Below are 24,306 nucleotides of genomic sequence, written 5' to 3' on the forward strand. Positions count from 1 at the left end.
ACCAGCCGCCACTGGTTGGGACAGCCCTGATTATCAGTGTAGATGTCCCTTTAACACAAGCCGGTTATCAGCTCTCTTCTCCCCTCCTCACGCTATCAGTACGAGGAAAGGAAAGCTGATAACCGGCTTGTGTTTACATTGTTATCAGTTGTCATTGGGCACAGCTTATCACATGGTAAGGGGCTGCGGTGATTAGCTGAGTCTGAAATACTCGACGAACAGAGTGCCCTCGACCACATGGGAAGACCGATCACGGGAGGACATCATATGATGGCCTTCTGGCATAGTAAGCCTGTGCTGTAATCGTCATTTGGTTATAGCGTGGGCGGGAAATGGTTAAAATATTACCTGGCTGTTATATTGATCCAAAGCCTTCAATGTTTTTTTGAGTAACTGACCTGAAAAATGTATGCAGATAAATTTTACTTTTTCCTTACTTCACTAATTCAGCACACTTTATTTTACAAACAAGACCACCACTTTGCACACTGGTGAGAACAGGGACTGCTTCAACGCCACTATATCCTGTATTGGTTGTATGCTTTTGCTAGGCGTCAGTTGTGGTTTAAAGGAAATAGCTGCCACATTACTGAAATATATAGATGGACTTGAGTGTATAGGGTTGGGTCTTGATAAGCAAGTGATTTCCCTATTTCTAACAGATGTATAGTGACTGATCAACTAATGGATTGGTGTTAAGCCACATTTTAAGAATATATGCCGATTACTATTTGGTACTATGCATTACATTCTTGAGATCGCCCATTACTTGTTGCCCATGTTCAGTTCTTGCAAATCAGTATGGGAAAGAATTACAAAGTTCAAAAGAAATTAGACAAATGCATTTTGGTCCTAAAACATTTTTTTTTTTCATTTATTAATTGCTCTAATGTCGTACACATAAGAAAATACCAAAAGGCCTTATGAGTAAGGCTGGCATTATGTACAGTGGCTCCTCCCACAGCAGGATTCAGTGATGCTCATGCTGGAGGCTGCTTGCGGCCACCATAGTTTGTTCATTACAAAGACAAAGAATAAAAGTGATTAGCCTTCATCACGCAAACCATTCAAGTATCTTAGTACAAAGGTTAAATATTGGGATCATTCCAGATGAGATTTCACTCCAGTATATTCAGACGTGCAAGCTGCGGGGCAGTAAAGCCCTTGGAGAAATGGAAATCGCTCACAATAACAGCCATACAAGGGACAAGTACCCTTTTGTGTAGAAAACAAAAATCTAAGAGACATTACATACATGAACATTGGCAAGATGAGAACCAATGGGCCTGAAAACAAAAAAAGTTTAACAGTACTTATAAAGATTATTATTACAATTAAACAGCAGTCTAGGATTCCAAACTCCCAAAGAGTTATCAAATATGAATAAATTAGTGTGAATTGTCAAATATTTGTTCCCAATATGCATTCTAAGAACATCTGCTCATACATACACAAACATGTACTATTCAAGCCAAACAATTAAAAGAGTATAATACAGCACATTCATATGTAAAAGTGTTATAATAAGAAAAAGTTATTGGGCCTATCCACTTGATGAATTTGTTTCTAGATGGTTGTACAGTTCCAAGTCCCTTCACTAATTTTCAATGCCATACAAAGTTTAGCCATGAGAAACATGTTAATCAACTTCTGTACCCCGTTTCCCTTAATGTAAAGTGCAGACGGGCGTTTTCATTTTCTGTTTCACAAATGTGATTGGAAAGAGTGTCAAGCAGAAACTGATCCCTATGAGTAGATGCAGCCATTATGCACACCACAGGTTTTATTACTCCAGTGTCATGCAGACATGCTGGAATATAAACCATGCTGCCACACAATGATATCACAGAGACACAATCTTCATGCCAACCTTAATTACTTTACTGCTTAGCTGTAAACATGGAAAATAAAGAATATATTATATATGACTGCTATGGATTGAGGCCTCTAAAATGACTTGCAGTCATATTACAAATTACAAGAGAAAATATGGCATGATCATCTGGTCTAGCAGGTTTATCACCATTACATTTATATGTCTTGCATATGCATAAAGATGAAACAAAATGGCAGCAAGTTTTAGAAAAAAAAAAAAATTCAAAACAAAATGAGTTGGGGCTGTGTTTCTATCATGCATGTGTCTGTGATAATTAGACCAGTTGTGCCAATTTAGCTACATTATACATCTGTATACAAACCTCAACGTTCACACTCAAAATTTAAGGGTCCAAGAAGGCACGTTTAGAAATCATTTTCGGTTTGGTTTCTCCTTGTATACATAATTCCTGCCCATTTTAAAATTATGCTGTAGATGGTACAAATGCTGTATTTGGGCAGGAATGTAGTAACAGAAGGGTATGAGAAATTGCTATGCTCAACCGTCTGGACCACTTACTCCATAAACATAGCACCAGGCAAAAGGAGTTATTGCTCTATATGCACCACAGGTCAACTTTGAAGAAAAGCTATTCAAAAAGGCAATAGGAAACATCTTAAAGATGAAAATACTTAACCTTCACTGAAACAGAAAATATTTCTACACCATATGTCAAAAACTATTAAAATAATCAAGATTAAACTTTTATTGGCTTTCTAGCCAACATGTCTGTAGTAGGGAACTACTGTACCAGTAAGTTCTTATTTTAGTCACAATTTTATTGTATATGAATTACATGTGACCAAATCCATAAAACTGTATGGGTTGGAAAAATAAAAATCGGTTGCAACAGCACAATTTTAATCAGATTTCCCAGCAGTATGGCTTATTTTTTTTTACACAAAAACAAGTTCAATTTTCCATACCAGAAAGCTGCATTACACATAAAAGAAGACTAATGAAAAGAAAATTATGAGATTTAAAGCAAGCTAATAAAATGTGAGAAAGGCAGAAAAGGAAGTGCAACAAAGAAATATATACACCTGGCAGCTGAGTGGCACAGTCAACTTGTGTTCAAAGCCCCATCTTTTCTTAATTCCTACCACACGTGTGGTCAGGAACACATATCAGATACATGCAGACCCACTGCTTCCAAATAGATGCCTGAAATCTCAACTGAAGCCAAGCAGATATGTTTGTAAAACAGACTAGATGTTAGTAACACTTAAAAGCACACTCCAATGATATAATGTGCTACCTTTAACTATTCATAATTATAGACATAAGGGTATCTTACTTTGTTTAGCAGTCGAGACCGTGTGTTTTCATTGTGTGTCTAATATTTTACCTGGGTAGAAAATCTGCACAAATCAGTTTTGAAAAGTTCACTTTGGCTAAGGGGAATCAAAAAGCCAAGAGTTTACTTTTACTTAAAAATGAAAAAAATATATACAAAAACTAAACCAACTATTTTTATGCTATTATTTACCAATACTAACCTTTAATTGAAAAATAAAAAGAATAATTCACATGTACCACTTGCCAAAAACATGAATTATTATGAGATTTCGTACACACAGGCATGCTTCCATGTGTCTTCAGGCACAAGATCCAGTTAACCACTCTTTAAAACAGAGCTCAGCAGTTAGTGAAAACGGAGTTTCCCTAAATGTTACAGAAAAACTCTTGTCTAATTAAAATTTAGGATTGCTTTAAAATAATGGGCTGTTGAGATCACTAAGGGCCTGGTGTGCTGATATGTTCTTATACATAGGGCCATACACTGAACCAATCTGTGGATTTAACGCTTTAATAAAAAAAAAGGGGGGGGGTCTCCCAATGAGCAGGCATGACGAGTTATTACCGTTACTAGCCTGTGGTTTTGCTTGGCTTGCCCTGTCCAGAAATTCAGAGGCCTTTAAGAGCACTCTCACAAGACAGATCACTCGTAGTTGGAGCACAGCCTTGTACGTCAGTTGAGATGTGAAACCAATATTACAGGAGCTCACAAAAGGCTGTGCTGGATAAAGCAGTAATATCAGAGACCTTGTGGGAACCTGTTCTTAGGCAGCATTTTTAGTTTTAAACATCTAAAGCTGCTGATGATTAAGGAAATGACTGAAAATGATCAAACATAATAATGGGGTTATGCAAAAAAGTCTGGATACAAATAGTAATCATTGTAGTTCTTTAACTGCGGCCCAAGAAACAGAACACTTGGATTGGTGCTGAACACAACACAAGGTCCAAGTATCTTCCATGAAACCATGGTTACCATATACTGGAGGGTGAACGGTGAGCTTTTATAATCTGTGTACTGTCCATTGAGCTCTGAGATAAAATGGTGACTGAAACTCCACTAAGATATATCATGGAAACAGCAAAAGTGCTTGAGTTTATAAGCCCTTGTATAAAAAAATAAAAAATAAAGGAACACCAAGTGTCGAGAGTTTGTAACAATAAAATATAAACATTTTCTCTGGCTTGAACTTGCCCATTTACAGGTGCATACAGAAAAGTGTTTCCCCCAGTTCAGCCTGCACCCTAAAAAGTCTGAGCATTTTAGTGGCTGTGATTTCATTTAAGAGATTGGCTCCATTTAATTTTACCCATGTTTATGTTGTATGGCAGATAGATGGGTTTACAACATTGAGAAGAGAACCGCTTATGAAAGGAAATTATAACCATTAAAGTCCTTGGTTATGTGAACATATACTCATCAAGGTATGATGAAAAAATATTTAGCACTGAACTGTACCGTCTTCATTATCGAACACACATTTTCCGTACCGAGTTGCGTAGCTATTTTACAGTTTCTTGTTAGTGTAAAGATTTTTTTTTTATACAGCGCAGCATATAATCAAAGTAAGAATCCCAGCCTTAATATACATCAGTGCTCATTATCCATGTATAGAGATATTCAGCGTGATTAAAGTTCAATGCATTCATTATCCATGTGCAGACATCTTCTGCCATATCAGACCATGATCCAGCAAGTTTAAAAGGACAGGGTGTGGCAAGGGACTCTATATGGAACAACCACTACTGTATCTTCAGGAGAGCAACTTATTAATTCATTACATCTCTAAGGCTAGAATCCACATTGTTAAGGAACAAAGGTCGATTGTACCAGTCATCAAATGCATATCCAAATATCACTTAAAAAAAATAAATCATTCACTAGAAGATAAATACAGGATAATATATAGCAGCTTTAAACTAGTACTGACTAAAAATGTTAGTGTGGTGGTACAGATGGCACATCAGTAGCGCCAGATATACTGAAGTTCCTTTGGGCAGGCAAAATACACAATGTTCTTCCAGAGCTGAACTCTTCTAGGGAATGAGCAAGTCACCAGGTTGGAAGAGCTGCGACTTTTCTGTTTCATGTAGAGAAGAAAAAAAAATTGAAAAAAATGCCAATCTTGCCCAATTAGATATGGTCATGTAAAAAGGAGGATTGATGATAGAAAAAATGTACCCTCCTAAATAGATACAAACTAACACCCAACTGCTCCATAAAAAAAAGAAAAAAATAGGATGACTGCATAAAGTCCAGTTACATGGCCCTTTGTAGACATCTGTGTGAAGCACAATGCTTGGCATTTTTAACATATGTAATAGCACAGGAAACAAATTTACCAAAGAGAATGTAAGTATCCCCTACATCTTACAGCTTAACGGCCAGCACCATTTAGATGCTTTAAGGACTAGTTGATCCAGTTCCAGGATCTTTAAGACCAGCTTTATTTTTACACTCAAAGCCCTAACTCATGCCTGAATATTTAGTAAAATTCAGTACAACTACTACCATACCGCTAGTTTGAATATAAGTGGAGGGTTGTTCGTGTACTCCTGTTCCAAATCTATCAATAATAAAAAAAAGCCTCACAATGCCTTCAATGGGCTCCTGAACTACTACCATCATCCTCAAAAGTGCTACATTAGTTGTGACAGGAGTAACTGTGCAGTTATCCCCAGAAAAAAAAAAAAAAAATGGTATGGGGCACATAGCAGTCTTGTGACTGCTGGAATTCAAACACATGTTTGAGAGTCTTGTTAAAGGAAGAGTTGACTTCAATCTCTTTCCCTGCATATCCTTAAGGTTTCCTTGGAAAAACAACAGAGGGAGGGAAAATAACTGATCCCTTTTAAAAGCCACTGACAAGTTTGACATTTTTTAACTGGTACAGGGCCATTCCATTTTTTGAGTCAGTCAAGGCTCTGGTTATATCTTCTTTTCCTAGTAGAGGTGGTATTGGAGGAAAAATCAAGAACTGCAGAGGTCCATCGACTGCAATACGTCGTCCAGAACTGAAAAGGTAAACATGGCAAAGATCAATAACTGAAATGAAATACAAATTAAAAAGAGATTTTTAATACAGCTTACCTGTAAAATCTTTTTCTTGGAGTACATCACGGGACACAGAGCGGCATTCATTACTATATGGGTTATATGGAGTACCTTCAGGTGATGGACACTGGCAATCTCAAACAGGAAATGCCCCTCCCTATATAACCCCCTCCCATAGGAGGAGTACCTCAGTTTTGTAGCAAGCAGTATGCCTCCCAAAATGGTCCCCAAAAGAGGGGTGGGAGCTCTGTGTCCCGTGATGTACTCCAAGAAAAAGATTTTACAGGTAAGCTGTATTAAAAATCTATTTTTCTTTATCGTTACATCACGGGACACAGAGCGGCATTCATTACTATATGGGATGTCCCAAAGCAATGCTTACAATGAGGGGAGGGAGAACATCTCCAAGACAAAAGGATTTAATTTTAGAGATATACTCAAATCATAATAAATCCAACTTAGTTGAGAAAAATAATCTTAAATTTTAAATTTAACTCAAAAAAGGGGAGCCCCCGGAATCCGAGGGTCTCAAACTGCAGCACTGCCTGCCCAAAGGCTGTATCAGTATTCCTTCTTACGTCCAACTGGTAGAATTTTGTAAACGTGTGGACAGAAGACCAGGTTGCCGCCTTGCAAACTTGAGCCATAGAGATCTGGTGATGTGCTGCCCAGGAGGCGCCCATGGCCCTAGTAGAATGAGCCTTTAATGATACTGGAGGAGGCAACCCTTTCAAGCCGTAGGCCTGAGTGATTAACTGCTTAATCCACCTAGAGATGGTGGACTTTGCAGCTGCCTGCCCTTTCTTGAGCCCATCCGGTAAAATGAACAACACATCCGTTTTCCGGATCTTCTCTGTAGCTTTAAGATAGGCCTTCATGGCCCTGACAATATCCAAGGTATGCAGCAACCCTTCCTTTCTGGAAGTCGGTTTAGGGAAGAAGGATGGCAATACCAAATCCTGGTTTAGATGAAAACTGGATATAACCTTCGGTAGGAAGGAAGGATGAGGGCGGAGAACGACCTTGTCCTTATGAAAAATAAGATATGGTTCCTTACAGGATAAGGCCGCCAGTTCCGATACTCTTCTTGCGGAAACTATGGCGACCAAAAATACTAACTTCCTTGTCAGAAAAACCAAAGGAATTTCAGCCAACGGCTCAAACGGTTGTTTCTGCAAACTTGACAGAACAAGATTTAAATCCCACGGACAAAGCGGGGATTTAACTGGAGGTTTAATACGTAAGACCCCTTGAAGGAAGGTCTTAACCAGCGAGTGGGTGGCCAGCGGCTGCTGAAACCACACTGACAGAGCTGAGATCTGTCCCTTGATTGTGCTTAATGCCAATCCCTTATCCACTCCTAGCTGGAGAAAACTTAAAACTCTATCGATGGTGAACTTGCGAGGAAGCCATAGCTTGGACTCACACCAGCCTACATAGGCCTTCCAGACCCTGTGATAAATCACCCTAGAGACCGGTTTCCTGGCTCTGATTAGGGTAGAGATTACCTTCTGAGACAGACCTCTACCCCTGAGAATCAGGGATTCAGCCTCCAGGCCGTCAAATTTAGATGCCGTAAGGCAGGGTGGAGGATCGGACCTTGCGATAGCAGGTCTGGCCGTAGAGGAAGAGTCCAAGGGTCTCCCACTACCATCTTTAGGATTAGTGAGTACCATGCCCTTCTGGGCCATGCTGGAGCTACCAGAATGACTGGTATGTGCTCCACCCTGATCCTGCGCAGCAGGCGGGGTAGTAACTGGAGCGGGGGAAAAGCATAAAGAAGTTTGAACTGATGCCAAGGGCAAACCAGCGCATCGGTTCCGCAGGCCATCGGATCCCTTGAGCAGGATATGAACCTGTCTAGCTTCTTGTTGAGTCTCGATGCCATGACATCCACGTCCGGCACTCCCCATCTTTGGCAGAGTGCTTGAAAGATTTGTGGATGCAGAGACCATTCCCCCGGCAATAGAGTCTGGCGGCTTAAGAAGTCCGCCTGAAAGTTGTCCACTCCTGGAATGAATATTGCCGATATGCAGGGCACATGAGCCTCTGCCCATAGGAGAATCAAGCTCACCTCTCTCTGAGCGGCTTGACTCCTGGTTCCCCCTTGGTGATTTATGTATGCCACAGCCGTGGCATTGTCTGATTGAATTCTCACCGGGAACCCCTGTAATTTTGACGTCCAAGCCCTGAGGGCTAGTCTAGCAGCTCTGAGCTCCAAGATGTTGATGGGCAACTGCCTCTCTGGCTTTGCCCAAGTATCTTGGCGAGTGCAACCATCCAAAATTGCTCCCCAGCCCGTCAGGCTGGCGTCTGTGGTCACTATCTTCCAAGCCACTGGGCTGAAAGACTTCCCCTTCAGTAGATTCTGAGGGTCTAACCACCAACACAGACTTTGTCGGACTCTTGATGAGAGCGGCAACGGGATATCCAAGGCCTGTGGCCTTCTGCTCCATGCTGACAAGATGGCTGCCTGCAGGATGCGAGTGTGGCTCTGGGCGTACGGCACCGCCTCGAATGTGGCCACCATCTTGCCTAGTAACCTCATACATAGGCGAATAGTCGGTTCCTTCTTGCTTAGAACCAGTAGGATTAATTCCTTGATGGCTTTGACCTTCATCAGAGGTAGAAACACCCTTTGTTGTTCTGTGTCTAACCTCATGCCGAGATATTCCAACTGCCTTGTGGGCTGGAATGCTGACTTTTCTCGATTTAGGACCCAGCCGAACCTCTCGAGGTATTGGACCGTGAGGGCCACTGCTCGCTCCAAGCCGGGAGACGAGTGATCTATGACTAGGAGGTCGTCCAGGTATGCTAGGATCGTGACCCCTTGGATCCTTAGCTTGGCTAGGATTGGAGCTAGGACCTTCGTGAACACCCGGGGGGCCGTAGCCAACCCGAAGGGAAGCGCCACGAATTGGAAATGACGCGAAGCCACCATAAAGCGTAGATATCTTTGATGTGGCTGAAAAATTGGAACATGAAGGTAGGCATCCTTTATTTGGAGTAGAAACCCAGCCCCTGTTCCAGGACTGGTACCTCTACTATTACTTCCTGGGAAAGTAGATGATTTAATGCCGACATTAATGCGGCTCCCTTCTCCGGATCGTTTGGAATCCTCGACTCCTGGAAATGAGGAGGAGGAAACCTTAGGAAATCTAATTTGTAGCCCGTGTCCACGGAAGACCGTACCCACTTGTCGGGAATGCTTGCTTCCCAAACCTCTGAAAAGAGTCGCAGCCTTCCCCCCACCTTCGTGGGTGGGGGCGCCCCTTCATAAGGTCGGCTTGGGGGCTGGTTTTGCTGGTTTGCGAAACCACTGCTTTCTGCCTCTAGCAGCCTGTCCCTGCGACTTGCTGTTGAAGCTGAAGTTTGCCTTCGCAGGAGGCCGTCGATACTGTTTGGCATTAGAGGGCCCCTGCCCAGGGGAGCACTGTCGTTTAAACGCAGGCCCCTGAAACTTCTTTTTTGTTGGCAAGAGAGTACTTTTGCCGTTTGAAATGGTCTGAATGTATTTATCTAGGTCTTCTCCGAAGAGTCGTCCTCCATGGAAGGGGAACCCTACCAGGAGCTTCTTGCATGGGGGCTCGGCCTCCCAGCTTTTTAACCATAAGAGTCTTCTCATATGGATAAGGGATAACGATAAACGTGACGCTTGCTGGAATCCTTAATTGCGTCTACCGTAAAGCATATGGCCCTAGGGACATCCGAAAATTCTTCTGCCTGCTGGGCAGGAATAAGTTTAAGCATCTGCTTAATTTGATCCGATAATGCTTGAGCAACCCCAATTGCAGCCACAGCTGGCTGCACTACTGCCCCTGCAGTAGTGAAGGAGTTCTTAAGTAGTGCTTCCAAGCGTTTATCAACTGGATCCTTGAACACCTGTATGTTTTCTACAGGGCATGTTAACGATTTGTTAACACATGAGATGGCTGCGTCCACCGCAGGAGTAGCCCATCTCTTGGAAAATTTATCTTCCATATGATATAGGGCAGAGAATCTTTTAGGTGGTAAAAAGATCCTATCTGGCTTGCTCCAATCTTGGAACAAAACTCCCTCTAGCAGAGGATGGATCGGAAACACTGCATTGCTTTGAGGCGCCCTTAGTGAGCCCAAAGCTGAAACCGTCGATACTTGGAGATCTGGTACCGGCAAGTTGAATGCACTATGGACCAAGTCCGTTAAGGCTTGAATCCACCAGCTCTCCCCCTTGGGAGACTGCTCCAGACTCCTCTGTATCCGGGTCTTCGATCCCCGAACCTGCTTGGTCCTTGTCCAAGAGGTCGTCCAATTCCCCTGAGGAAAGGACCTCCTCTTCCGAGGGTCCACGCTCGGGCGACGGAGACCTAATCCGTTTACTGCCCCGCATAGCTGTGGCTATCATTTTTCCCATTCTTTTCTCCATCTCTTTTAAAGAGGTGAGTAATACCTCGTCCGTGACCATCTTAGGGTTGGACTGACCCGCGCCAGCTCCAGCCCCAGATCCCGATGGCCCCAAGGCTCCTTCTGGGGAAAGCAGCGGCATAACCTTGTCCGAGACCTCAGACTCTCTGGGGGAATCCCCACCTCTTGTACCCTCTGACCCGGATGCCATGGTACAATACCGAGGTACACCTGCTAGCTTATTGGTACTTGGAACTATAAATAGTTAATTGTCCAAACACCTGTTTGGGGGATAAAAAATGCCTCCTCTCCCCTAGATGACTTTTTTTTTTTTTTTTTCAATTTCTTTTTTTTTTTTCAAATCCAGGAAAGAAAAAGCATTCTGTCCCCCTAAGTAGTATTGCCAAAGAAAAACTATTGAGATGGAAAAGAACAGCCTATTTCTAGGCTTGAAAACAGTCTTCTGAAGACTGTAATATCTTTTGTGGCCACTGTGTGTCCTCGGCGCCCCGTGCTGCCGCTCTGGTCTTTCCCTCCTCAGTTCCAATCTTAGAATGAGCTGCTGGAACGAAAAAGGAAGGGCCGCCCCTTCCTTAAGCAGCTGACCCGCCCTTCCCCCCTCAGCTCAACGGCGCGAATTGCGCCTATAACACGGGGATGCGCGCGCGCGCGCCCGCCGACAGGGGGGGGGGGGTTGGGGGGAAGGGAGCCTCTCCACGAGGAGGTCAGCGTCTGCCTGCTTTGCAGGCTCTGAGGAGGAAGAACCGATGGAGCACCGCCTGGAGGCTTGCAGGTAAGCACAGCTCTCTGAACACACACATACCATACACACAGGCCCCACTCAATGCTTTTCCAACACTACAAGGGAGGTCACTTCTTATGGGGAAAAATACACATAGAGCCATCCTATCATTAAAGATATGTGACTAGTTTGCCAGATGCAGCGCATAACTTTAGGCATGTCCCCTGTGACCCCCCAGAAAAAACCTGCTAAGAACCAAGTTCCGCAAGTTTTCCCCTCACTTACCTGCTCCATGCCGCAGGACTTTGCCAAGCAAGAGGCCCAATCTTCCCCCATCTCCGTGGGGCTGTCTAGACCTTCAGGCCCTGGGTTCCTATGAAGGATCCACTGTCCTGGGCCCATATAGCACCCTGGCAACAGAAACATTAGGCCCCCAAAGGTTTCTAAGTTCTGGGCCCAGGGTCCAGCTCTCTAAAAAGAAAAGCATTATGGGCTATACCCCAAGGGTTTGGGGTCCGGTTACTGACCACTTTAGCACTGAGGCCTTTGGACAGAACCGGTTAGCTCACCTAATCCCAAGGATGCGGAGGCAAGCTAAACCATGACCAACACCTAAGACACTGGCGTAAAAACTGAGGTACTCCTCCTATGGGAGGGGGTTATATAGGGAGGGGCATTTCCTGTTTGAGATTGCCAGTGTCCATCACCTGAAGGTACTCCATATAACCCATATAGTAATGAATGCCGCTCTGTGTCCCGTGATGTAACGATAAAGAAAATAGTTTAAATACTTCAGCCAAATTTTCTTTTTTCTTCTGGGTAGAGTGAAAAGTGGACACTTATCTTTAGACCAAATGAGATGAGAAAGCCCCCCTTTCACAATTATCATGGGAACCACACATGGGAAGAAATGTCCCAATTCAGGAAATCTGCCCTATTGACAACTTTTAATGGGTTAGTATAAGATCCCTTTCACACTGGGGTGCTTTTCAGGCGTTTTAGCCCAATGCCACCTCAGTGTGAAAGCCAGAGTGCTTTCACACTGGGGTGGTGCGCTTGCAGGACAAAAAAAAAAAAAGGCCTGCAAGCATCATCATCAATTGACGCTCCCAAAACGCACTGCCCATTGAAATGAATGGGCAGCGCCGCAACATGGGCGCTATTAACCCGTTCTTCGGCCGCTAGCAGTGGTTAAAAGTACCCCGCTAGTGACCGAAAAGCGCTGCTAAAACTAGCATCGCTTTACCGCTAACGAGTGTGAAAGGGGTCTTAAAGCAGGTCTGTGATAATTTTGTTTGCTTTTATCATTTGTCTGTCATGTACTCACATTGGCATTTAGGTCTTGTTTACATGGGGGCACTTTAATCCATGCCCTGTATAGGGCAGCGTTTAGTGGCATCCCGGCACTCACATAGCTGTAAATTGGGACACAGCTGCTTCTCCCAATGTGGTGTGCACCCGCACGGATGTCACTTGGGGAGCAGGGATTGAGTCCATGCAGCCTCTGTCTCCCAACAGACCGCAATGGGACTGCCAACATCGGGATGCACACAGCACCTGTGCATCCCCATGCAGGTAAAATATGGCCCTGAGCAGGGCACGGATTAAAATGTCCTGTGTGAACAAGGCCTTAGAGAAGGGAGAAATTAAGCAGACTGCACAAAGATCTCAAACTGACCTTAACTGTGTTTTTTATTTGGTTTTGTTTTAAGTGTACAATCTCCTGAAGGGAGTCTGCATGTAACCCATGGTCTATAAATACAAAAAAAAAAAAAAAAATCCAGTGCCCGAAGCAACATTACAGGCTGGCCCCACACAGTGGGGTTTGGGCATGGTCCCCAACTTACACAGCGAGAGTAACTGATCTGAAAGCTGCAAGATAGCCTAGGGCAGTAAGCAGTCAGAAAGAAACAACTGAATGGTTTAAAAAGAAATATATCCCCAGGAGGAGACTAGCAAATAAACAAAGTCTCAGTTGGCAGGGTTTATGTCCCCATCTAGGTGTAGGCCTTTTTTTTTGCCAATGTTCAATCATCTAAAGGTAGACTATATATAAACCCATGGGCTATGAAAACAAGCCATATGTCCTCATCTGCAGGGATTAAGATATATAGTGTATTATGATTTTCATTCTAAAGCCTACAATGACAATTTCTGGCCATGTAACACAGTAAAACAGGATAAATTATTTAGGATTAATACACTTTAAGGGGTTGACCACACAGGTGTTGGAAGCAGATGATAACCAATCTCCTGTGGCTCAATTCCAGCATTTGTTAGCAGAGTTCTAAGGATTCTCTTGGGTGTGACAATTCCACACACCTTATATAAAAAAATGTAGCTCTTCTATGAAATGCCAATGTATTCATGCATTAATAAGCAAGCAAAAGCCTGTCTGTTTTTTTTTATCACAAAAATGCATGACAACAAATTTGTGCCTTTATTAAGCCATACTATTAGATTATAACTCTCTTCAGCGCAGATTGTCATGGAAAAAAAAACAGCGTACATTAAGGATTGTTACATTATGGTTATGACTCACCTTTGATGCAGGCTCATGTCTACTGCTTGGGGTCCACTGTCCATGCCACACTACTATGAGAGGCGGCAGGCTGCTCACATTCTACTGGTTCGGTCTGAAAAATACTTTCATGTTATACACAGACAGACATTTTGAAGCACTGATCCAAACAAGACTATAGTCATATACACTGCTGATATTTTTGTGACTAAGGAAAGGTGAAGATGAAGTGCTGGATTCAGGTTTTCGTTTAGTGTCTTATTCTATCACTGGGCATAATAGCTCTAGTTCAGCAGCTCTTCACAAAATCATGGTTACACTTAGGAATGGAGGACAGCTGTAGTTAAAGGTTAAGTTCAGCCTTTTAAAAAAGAAATAAAAAATGCACATATTTTTGCAGGTTAAAAATGTTTTTTTTTTTTCCCCCCCGGGACAATTCATAGCATTGCACCCACGATCAGTAGATCGCGGGTGCAATGTCAGGCTCCTGCAGACGAGCCCTACAGTTTTCTGCCTGTGCCTTGTTATGGGCTGTTTTTAAACTGTAAGAAGCGTCATTGAACTATGAGAGCGCTCACCAGTGCCCTTGCAGTTCAGCGAGAACTACAATCTATCTGCTCGGCTAGAGGAGCTGCAAATGGAGCCTGACGTGTCATCTCGAAAGCAGCATACAGAGGAGCTCAGCGATGGCAATGTACACAGGGGAGTGGATGACGGGCCTGTCACAAGTGGACTTTTGCAAGTGTACCTTTAAGGCCTCATTCACACCGTGTGGATCCGTTGCAGTGGTGTCCGCCAGCTCAGCGGGAGATCTCTCCGTTGATCTCCGCTGAGCTGGATGACAGGTCCCTCTCTGCTCACTGAGCGGGGAGGGGCTTGTCGAGCGCCGCTGCTTGCTATGGAGAGATCGGATGAAAAGACAGCATGTCTGTTTTCATCAGATCTCACCTGATCCGATAGAATGGATGGCGAACGTATCACCATGCGTCTGATTTTAGCTGATCGGACTGGATGTCAGCGGACATGGTCACCACTGACATCCGACGCTCTATAGACTTGCATGGAGCGCCTGTTCAGGTCTGCCGAAAAAACTGACAGGCCGTATGAAAGGGGCCTCAACGTTTTTTACCACAGAATAAAGGGTTGCTGTAATAGGTGCCTGTGCACTCTCTTTCCTTTTATCTATGTTGGCTGTCATCCTTAACCAAATTAAGTCGCCATCCTGAGCACTTTTCCTCCTATCCGGTTGCAGCCAGGGATGAGTCATGAGTCGCTAATGAGTGAACTATACTGCTACCATTGAAGGGGCAGAGACTCCTAGACTGTAAGGACATAGGGGGCGGGACACATCTGGAGTCACCTGGACTGTCATGCTAAGGACACTGCCTTCATGGGCAGATCAGACCACTAGTCTCAGACTCACTGGTCCGCCCTCTACAGCGAGCAGGGATTGCCTCACTTCCTGCTCACTGTAGGAAAAACCACAGCGGGGTTGTGACAAGACTGATGGCCAGTGAAATACAAGGCAAAGCGGCCATCGGTCTTACAAAACGGAAGAGAGGTGAAATAACCCTGTAATTTGAAAAATGTATCTGCTATATCTCAGAAACATGAACTACGTATTTTAGGAAGATATAAAAAAAAAATATGTAAAGTAAAAAAGTTTTTGCCTGCAGTTCTGCTTTAAGAAAAGAAAGGAGATAGATCTATATTTATATAAAAAAAAAGTGATACTTTGTATAGCTCTAAAGAAGGGAGAAGTTTGTCTGAGCCCACAAACAGGTTGGCTGTTTTATGTTTTTTTTTTTTACTATGAACTTCCCTTATTGCATTTTTAAAAGTTCAGACAAAGTTCTCTATAACGGCTTTATCGAGACTTACAGCATGTGTAAAAGCTTACGGATCAAATTCCAAGATTTTATTTTTTTACCAACTTGCATTGCTACAGCCTTGCTCAATGTAAGTACACATATCTGATAACCACATGTCCACTGAAGATGCTGATAATCACTTTAGTAGTCCGCATTACATACAATAGCCGTGATTGTCCGGGTGCTGCTCCAGCAGCTTCCCCTCTGCACACTAAACAGAGGGCTGCTCACTCGGCACAATAGAGCCATTTAATGAAGGTCTTGTATTGTTTTTTCAAATACAAGATGTTCCCCGATTGGCAGACGTGAAGGAGGGGAGGATGATGTCACAATCTCCACCTTCCATTTAGAGGTTGCCTTGTACAGGTGGTGCCAGTGCAAAGATTTCCTCCCACTTCCTGTTTTGGCTATGGGGCAGGAAGTGAAGGTAAATCACTCCAACAGGAAACCAGTGCTTGAAACCGTTAGTTGCAAAAAATATCAATTTATGGCCACCCTAGGGTCTCATACACAAATGCATTTACAGCATGCAGCTGTGTGCGCACCTGCTAGATCAGGAAAAAAAATAAAAATACTCCAATACTTACATTTTGCCTCCTTATGCTGCCACGTGGCTTGGGAACCGGCTTTGATGGTCGGGAGACAACAGCTTCAGGAAGACGGGATTTCTGTGCCTGAATGGCCAACTGATATGCAACTTCAAAAGCCTGGCCTAAGGTCAGAATTATTTCATAGGCCTGGTTCTGTATTAAAACAAAAGACAAATATAATTTAAGAATATATGCAATAGAACGGAAAGGGTCTTGATTTGAATCAAAGTTGAAAACTATTCTAACACATGCAGCCAAATATTTTGTCTATTAAAACAGAATTTATTTAATTAGCATGACATTTAAATACAGTACACTACAACCAAGTCCATGCAAACATTTTGGAGCAGCAGTTCCCAACTTTTATAGACCAGAGTCAGATAAATTCTTACAAGACCTCCCATGTTCCAACAATTAAAATAAATGCAAATGTTTATTTTATTTTACCAGTGAATTTAATATCTTGGTACAGTAGGATATTTATACACCATGGGTTATAGGTATGTACCTTCAGGTAATTGAACACTGACAAAGCCTTAGAGGGCACGGCCCCTGATCTTCTTTCATAGCCCTACCCTACCCCAAGCAAGCAATGCAGCGTAACCAAGGAATGGAAGGGAGGGTGGTCTGTGTCCTGTACTCAGATATGGAATTCACTACCAAATCAAAATTCCTCTTATCCTAATTGTACAGTACAGGACAGGTATTTATATAAACATGGGATATCCCCAAGCATTGCATAAGAAGAGTAGGCAACAAAGAGGTAAATATAACTGTGCCAACAGGCCCAAACAATAAAAGGTTAGAGATTCCAACATCAGATTGCTGCTGAGAGAACCATGTGGTCTAAAGTTGCATTTGCAGAAGATTGGATGTCCACCTGGTAAAACTTTAAAGTATGAACAGAAGACCACGTAGTGGCCTTAGACAACTTTTGATGTCAAAATACCTAGGAAACTCCCACCGGTCTGATGGAATGGGTGCATATAAATGCAGGAGGAAAATATAAAGACTTGCAATTATATTCCCTATCCATCATGCAATGGTGGACTTCAAAGCAGGATGTGCCTTGTGAGGTTCCAAGCACAGGACAGTGCAAATCCATCCGTTTGAGTGGAGCTATGAGGTATACTTTAAAAGCTCAGACTACATTCTGGCAATGTAGATATTTCTGCATGCTTAGGTGTAGGGAGATACGAATGGTAGGTTTCAGTATTCCACTTCAATGTCCTCATTAAGGTGGAATACCGAAACAACCTTTGGGAGAAAGGATCTGGACTTGGATGCAAAACAACTCAGTCTGTGTAAAGTATGAGTAAGGCCCCGTACACACGTCCGAGAAACTCGACAAGCAAAACACATCGTTTTGCTCGTTGAGTTTCTTGTGAAGCCGCCGAGGATCTCGGCGAGCCACGTTTCCCCGTTGACTAACGAGGAAATAGAGAACATGTTTTCTATTTGGCCGATTTTCGTCGGTTTCCTCGGCCGAAAGTGTACACACGGCCGGGTTTCTTTGCAGAATACAGCTCCGATCGAGTTTCTGGCTGAACTCTGCCGAGAAACTCGGTCGTGTGTACGGGGCCTCACAGCTCCTTACAAGAAAAACACGTCTGACCAATGTAATAGCAACCGAAAAAGCTACTTTGAAGGAAAGATCTTTTAACCTCCCTGGCGGTATGATCATTTCAGATTTTAGGTGCTGAAAGCGGTACCATTATTTTGCATGGAAATTTTGCATTTTACAATGTAGGCCTGTAATTATTAGGAATAACTCACTTAAATCTGTCCAAACCAGAGTCTAGTAGACAACTCGGGTATGATAAAGTTTGAAACACAAAATCATAAAATATAACAAATAATTTACTAATATAACTTTTTATTCAATAATATAATCAAAAACACTGACTTTTTTTGTTGATCAAATAAGGGTGCAATATTAGTAGTCATATTTTTTCAGTAAACGTCTCGGGTATGGAAAATTTGAAAACATGGTACAGCACAAAGTCCAACGTCACAATCGGGACAATAGAACCGGGTTTCTTTTCGAATTCTGCCAGTGTCGTCACGCTTAGAGCAGCAAACCACACACATCCTTGCGGGTGCTGACTTCATTTCCGTTGGTGGAATGTGGTCCATAAAGTGACGACCAGTCAGGCGTTCCGGGTTCACAACACCAGTAGCACGATGTCCAGATCCGTTTACAGCCGTTGGCATTTGGTGCTTCAGAAATATAAGTTTGGCAACCTTCCAAAGTCTGCATGAACCATAGGATTGTCACTCTTTTTTCAGGAGAATGAATGCATTCCACAGGCACTGTTCAAGAAGATGCCTGAAGATTTTTTTGTAAAAAAATGTTGTTGCTTCCTCATCGCAGGATAAAAGGTCATGAACGGGTCAGCTCTGTCCACACCTCCCATGGTATTGTTGTAATCCAACACGACTTGGGGCTTCGTTATGTCTTTTCCACCTTTGGTGTGTACCATTACAGTAGAGGTGTTGTGAATGGTACTCATTAGGCACACATCTTTTTTGTCTCACCATTTTAAGTGCCATCATTTTCCCTTTCTGCCAGGCAACTATTTCTCCTGCCTTGAGCTTTTTATAGCCAAAAGGTTGGCGGCATGTCACGCCGGTTAGCCCTAACGGTCCCATATGCATTGGTCTTGTTCAGTAGAAGGAACTCGGAGTTCTGGATAAGTATAAAAATTGTCTGTGGTGACACAGTAGCCCTGATTCAGCAATGGCTCAATCAAAGAAAGAACTCAAACAGTTGCCATTCCATAACTGCTGAATCGTTTGCCGAATTTGGTCCCTTGCCCGGTGTATAGGACCGAATTCCATATGTACCCAGTGCTGGATTCACACGGCATTAACGATTTAATGCCAAATCGTGCTCTCTTTGACGCGATAAACTGTATCCAGCCGAGTCTTCCTTTGTAGGCCATTAGACTTTTGTCAATACTTATGTCTCTGTCTTGTACATAGGTCTGCTGGGAATTCTTCAGAATTATTTGATAAACCTCCCAAATTTTTTTCAGTTTTGGAGCTGGATGCAAACTCTCAAAGTCTTCATTATTTGCAAAGTGCAAATATTTCATTATGAGAGAAAATTGGCTAGTAACTTGTTGGTGGTCCAATACCACTTCTGCAGGGGTTTACCTGAAGAATAATTAGGCCCAGAAACTTCCAGATGTCCTCTCTGGTCACTGGTTCCCACTTTCTGCTCCTGGAACACCTCTGATGGGTAGCAGCTTGTTGCGCCTGGTACCGATTTGTCTCCATAACAATGTTTTCAATGACCTCATTGGTCAAAAAAAGTTGAAGGTATGCCAAGGTGTTGTCATCCTCAACATCCACTTTAATACCAGGTGCTCCTGTAAAACGGAAATCTTGGGGTCGCTACATGATCAGTACCGCAGTCAATCAAGCACCAAGTCTGCACATCGCTGGGCACAGTCGCAGGATCGCCACTAAATTTGCTTTCTGAGGTGGAGGCGCGCTTTTTTGATGCCTTGGCCGCTCTGCAGTTTACAGACACAAAGTACAGTAAAACTACAGACAAGGACACTGGAGAAAGCACTGGGGGGCAATCTAAGGTCAATTTATTTTATTTTGTAATGTAATCCAATAGCATCACATTGTATCAGTGTGTTTGTGCTTTATACATTTGAATTTGCCGCCGCTTCCGCCCCACTGCGTTGCGACGCTCACAGCGAAGGGAATCAGGGGAACACACAGTGCATCAGGCGGAAGATCCGGCCGCCGTACACGGCGGAAGTACATCGCAGGACCCTGGAGACAAGGTAAGTAACCTCTTCCAGCATCCAAGGATGCAATCCCGAGTGTGGCTCGGGGTTACCGCCAATGCCACTGAAATTCCACCCCGAGCCACACCGCTAGGCAGTTTAAAGGAATATCTCTAATGGCTTCAAATGGGAATTCTGCAGGGCACCGACAACCAAGAAGAGACCCTAAGGTAGCACAGGGTCCTGTTAGGGGGCTTAATATGATATACAATTTGAAGAAAGGTAGAATGAAGCCTTTGAAAAAGAATAGATAAGGCGGAGACCTGGCCTTTGAGTGTGCTTAAGGCCACATTCTTGTACTGGTAAAGATCTGTTTGTAGGAAGGTCAAAATGAAAGGCACAGAGTAATCTCTGGGATTGAATTACCAGCAATCACACCAAACAAAAAAAAAAAAAAAAAAAAAGAAGGATTTCCAGGTATGATAATGGATCTTCTTGGAAACATTTTTTTTGCCTTTAGCAAGGAAGAAATCACAAACTCAGAAAACCATCTTGGTCTTCGGTTTCAAAAGCTGTGCTGTTAAAGCCAGAGAATGAGCAGCAGGATGGGATAGAGGGCGTTGGGATAGCAGATCTGGCCTGTCGAGAAGAGGCTAGGGGTTGTTTGCTAGAAGTCTGAGTAGGTCTGTGTTTTTAGGTTTTTCTGGGCCAGTTTGTTGCAATCAGAATCACTGTTTTTCTCTCCTTCTCCATTTTTCTTGAGAACATAAGTAAGAAATTGCACTGGAGAAAAGGTGTAAATTAGCCTGAACCGAGACAAGGGGATTATCAAGCCATGTAGCTAGCTAGGGCTAGAGGATCTCTGGTTCTGACAACATACAGAGGTAGTTTGTTGAATCTGGAGGCTAGGATGTCTACATCAAGAATTCCCCATTTTGAAAGATCAAACTGAAAACAGGCGATGGTGGCAGCGTCTCAGTTATCCACTCCTAAGATATGGACTGCAGATATAAAAAAGTTCAAATAACATAAGTTCAGAGTATTCTACTCTTGCTGCAATCACAAAATCTTTTCCTTCATGCACTATAACCTGGAAAACTTTTGACTGAAAAATAAAATGTGTTATGTTCTCTACCATGTCCATGTTACATTGACAGCTAATTTTCATCTCATATTAAATAAGTGTAAAGCCAGTCTTCTTTCCCCATCTTTTTACCTCCTAGCTATGCTTATTGCAACTAATACTGGCAAAAATGATGAAAGTAGTTGCAAAGGCTACAGGTTTTTCTTTACGTTGATACATTCTCTGCATGAAGGTAAACAACCTGATCCTAATCCAGTGCTGTGCCCAAGAGCAGCAGAGCTGCTATCACTCCCTTTTTCCTCACTGGATCAGAGACAGCAAAGGGAGTCATTGGCTCCTGCTGCTGTCAACCACAGCCTGCGAGGAGATAGCAGGGTGTGCCGCTGAGCCTCAATGTCTATAGACACAGGCTGCGTGCCACAATAGGAAGTGGCTTCCTATGGTGGCATATTGAGAAGAGGAAGAGCCAGGAGCATCGTTGGGGGACTAGATTTCAAGAGAAGGCAAGCATAAACTTGTTTGTTATTTAAAAAAATAAATATATATCCTTTACAATCACTTGAAATGGCTGGACTCCAAAAACACACTCTTTAAAAATATTTTGTAAACTCTAAAACATTAAAAATCAGTTTCTGTTAAAACTACAGGATTTTTAGGATTATTCAATTTCCCCCTGTGACTTGCGGGTATTATGTTGGAAAAAAAAAAAAATAGACTGAATTTTTTGCTGCATCAAGTATACAAACCAATAGGACCAAAGAATTTAAGAAATGCCTAAACTTTATTTTTTTTTAAATTATATATATATATATATATATATATATATATATATATATATATATATATATATATATATATATATATATATATATATATATATATATATATATATATACACACACACACACATACATATATATATACATATATACACATACACACATTTGCCTCAAATTCCTCAGATGAGTTTACTTCATGATATATTTTTTAGAAATCTCAGTTGTTATTAATACCCACAGATGCCCTAGATTCCACCTTAAGCTTCACTGAAATCTTTCAATCCCCATAGGATACTGCCTGGTATGCAGGCAAATGGATTCTAACCTTCCTTTACGAAGTCTATTTTCACACTGCATATTCCCCTACAGGATAGAACAATTCCTCTTAGTGGTCACTTCATAATCATGCAGGGGTTATGAGAACTATTGGGCTGTCAAAGGCTCTCAACAAGATTCCTTGGCTTAAATAAATCTACTCTAACCCCAATTTAGTTAGCGGAAACCTAATTCATGAGGCTGTCTAAATTGTTTATTCCTTCACCTCTTCCCCATTACCAAGGTCTTCTCTGACCGAATAATATTCTGTCAGCAGGTTTTGGGTATGTTTTGATGCATTTGACACCCTTCTGAGATCATTATAATTCATTGACAGGTCCATTTGGCCTCCAGTCAACTTTCTTTTGACCACCTTTAAGCATTTCCATATATGCAAATCCCATTACTGCTTATTCCATAATTATCCTCTTCGATACATCCTCTTACAATACTAGACTGCAATGCTTAATTTTAATTAGAATGTAGAACATCACTGTAAATATTTCATCATGTTCGGAAAGTACAAAAAATAAAAAATAAATAGTGCTTTGTATTTCTTTCCAGGTGGGTAAATCTGCATTTGCAGCAAGAGCATCAGGGATCTACTTTAGAGCCGTTTGTGCTAAATTAAATCCTACTAGTAGAGAGATCAGATTATACACATTGCTGAATGACTTGGAAGATAGAGTAAATAAACCATAAGGTCTCCTCTGGCTAACATAAATATAGCAAAATGTCTAGCATATATTTTTAAAAATTATATGGAGAGCGAGATTTTATTTAATGATTATTAATAAAAAATAAAAATAAAGTTAAAAGTAAAAAAGAATAAAACTGCCACTTTTTATTGTTGTAATCAGTCATTGGCCCACAGATGCCAAAGGCTCGGTTCCCACCTAAACCGGCCACGGATCGCACAGCAACGCTGTCTGTCCCTGTTCTCCATTTCAGGGACAAATCAAGGCAGAATCTTTGCCTGAATTCGGCCCTGAAACGGAGGCAAAGCCGCACCCAGTGCGCTCTGCAGCCGCCCCGGACACATGTGGAACCGGCTCTATAGAGAGCCGGTTACATTCTCCTGCTATGCACATTAGATGTGGGGAAACCCGAATCCAATTCACATAGGTGTGAACCCAGCCTAAATCTCCTTAAGTCAGTTCACACCAGCGCATTGCAGTACTGCACACATGGTTTACCTGCATGCATTCTGGGAAAGCATGTGCATTTAATGTGCTTTGAGTTAAAGGATAAGTTCACCTTTTGACAAATAATAAAATGCACTTTTTTTGCAGGTAAAAAAAAAAGTGCATTTATTATTTTTTGTTGCAGGAGCCTGTAAAACATTGCACCAGCGATCAGCAGACAACTGATGCCATGCAGGTCTTCTTCAGACCTGTCAGTGTATCTGTGTTCATATGAAAATGCCGATAAACTCTGACAGGAAGAATCAATGAACTACCACAGCGCAGTGGTAGTTTATTAGGAACTACAAAAACAAAAGTAAATCTGCGCTTTCAAATGATAAGCAGCCACAAACAATCTAGTGAAACAAGAAAGTGGTACAGTATACAAAACCAATTTTGTGGCACTAAAATAAAAAGTGATATAGTAATAATAATCTGTATCAACACCAATTGACAGTATGGTCAAATGAAAAGTCCATGTAATTTCAACATTGTTACGGTATCACACTATGTGCCTTCATTTTTCTTTATGCACTTTGGATACGGTCTGATCGTTTGAGTCACCGATATTCCCCCTCGTGCTTGTGTTCGTGATGTCTTCAGGATATCCCCCCAGCTATATATCCAGATCCGGTTGATGTGGTCTTCATCTATTTACATTCAGCCTATATTGACCCTTTAGGCGTATGCTTATTTGGGTTCAATATCTCTGGTAAGCCTCCGCTTTTGGTGGTGTTTTTTTTTCACTATTTATTTACTTTGATTCACCCGTGGTGTTTGGAATTATTCATCCGAATACTCATCCATCAACAGTTCATTTTCAATAACTCACCATTATTACATGGACTTTTCATTTGACCA

General features: G+C 42.3%; 1 protein-coding gene across 7 annotated transcripts in view; it reads right to left on the minus strand.

Annotated features, from left to right (window-relative positions):
* Positions 1–849: 849 nt before the first annotated feature.
* The window catches only part of ANKS1A (ankyrin repeat and sterile alpha motif domain containing 1A), a 167,590-nt gene continuing 144,133 nt past the window's right edge, over positions 850–24,306 (minus strand). For all 7 annotated transcript variants that reach the window (XM_040337793.1, XM_040337792.1, XM_040337790.1 and 4 more), the window contains 3 exons: positions 16,335–16,490; positions 13,898–13,991; positions 850–6,190 (listed from right to left, as the gene is read on the minus strand). In XM_040337793.1, the coding sequence (XP_040193727.1) occupies positions 13,917–13,991; positions 16,335–16,490 (231 nt within the window). In that variant the 3' untranslated portion in view covers positions 850–6,190; positions 13,898–13,916. The remainder of the gene's footprint in view (positions 6,191–13,897; positions 13,992–16,334; positions 16,491–24,306) is intronic.

This window comes from Rana temporaria, chromosome 2 (genome assembly GCF_905171775.1).
Source record: "Rana temporaria chromosome 2, aRanTem1.1, whole genome shotgun sequence".
Lineage (NCBI taxonomy): Eukaryota > Metazoa > Chordata > Amphibia > Anura > Ranidae > Rana > Rana temporaria.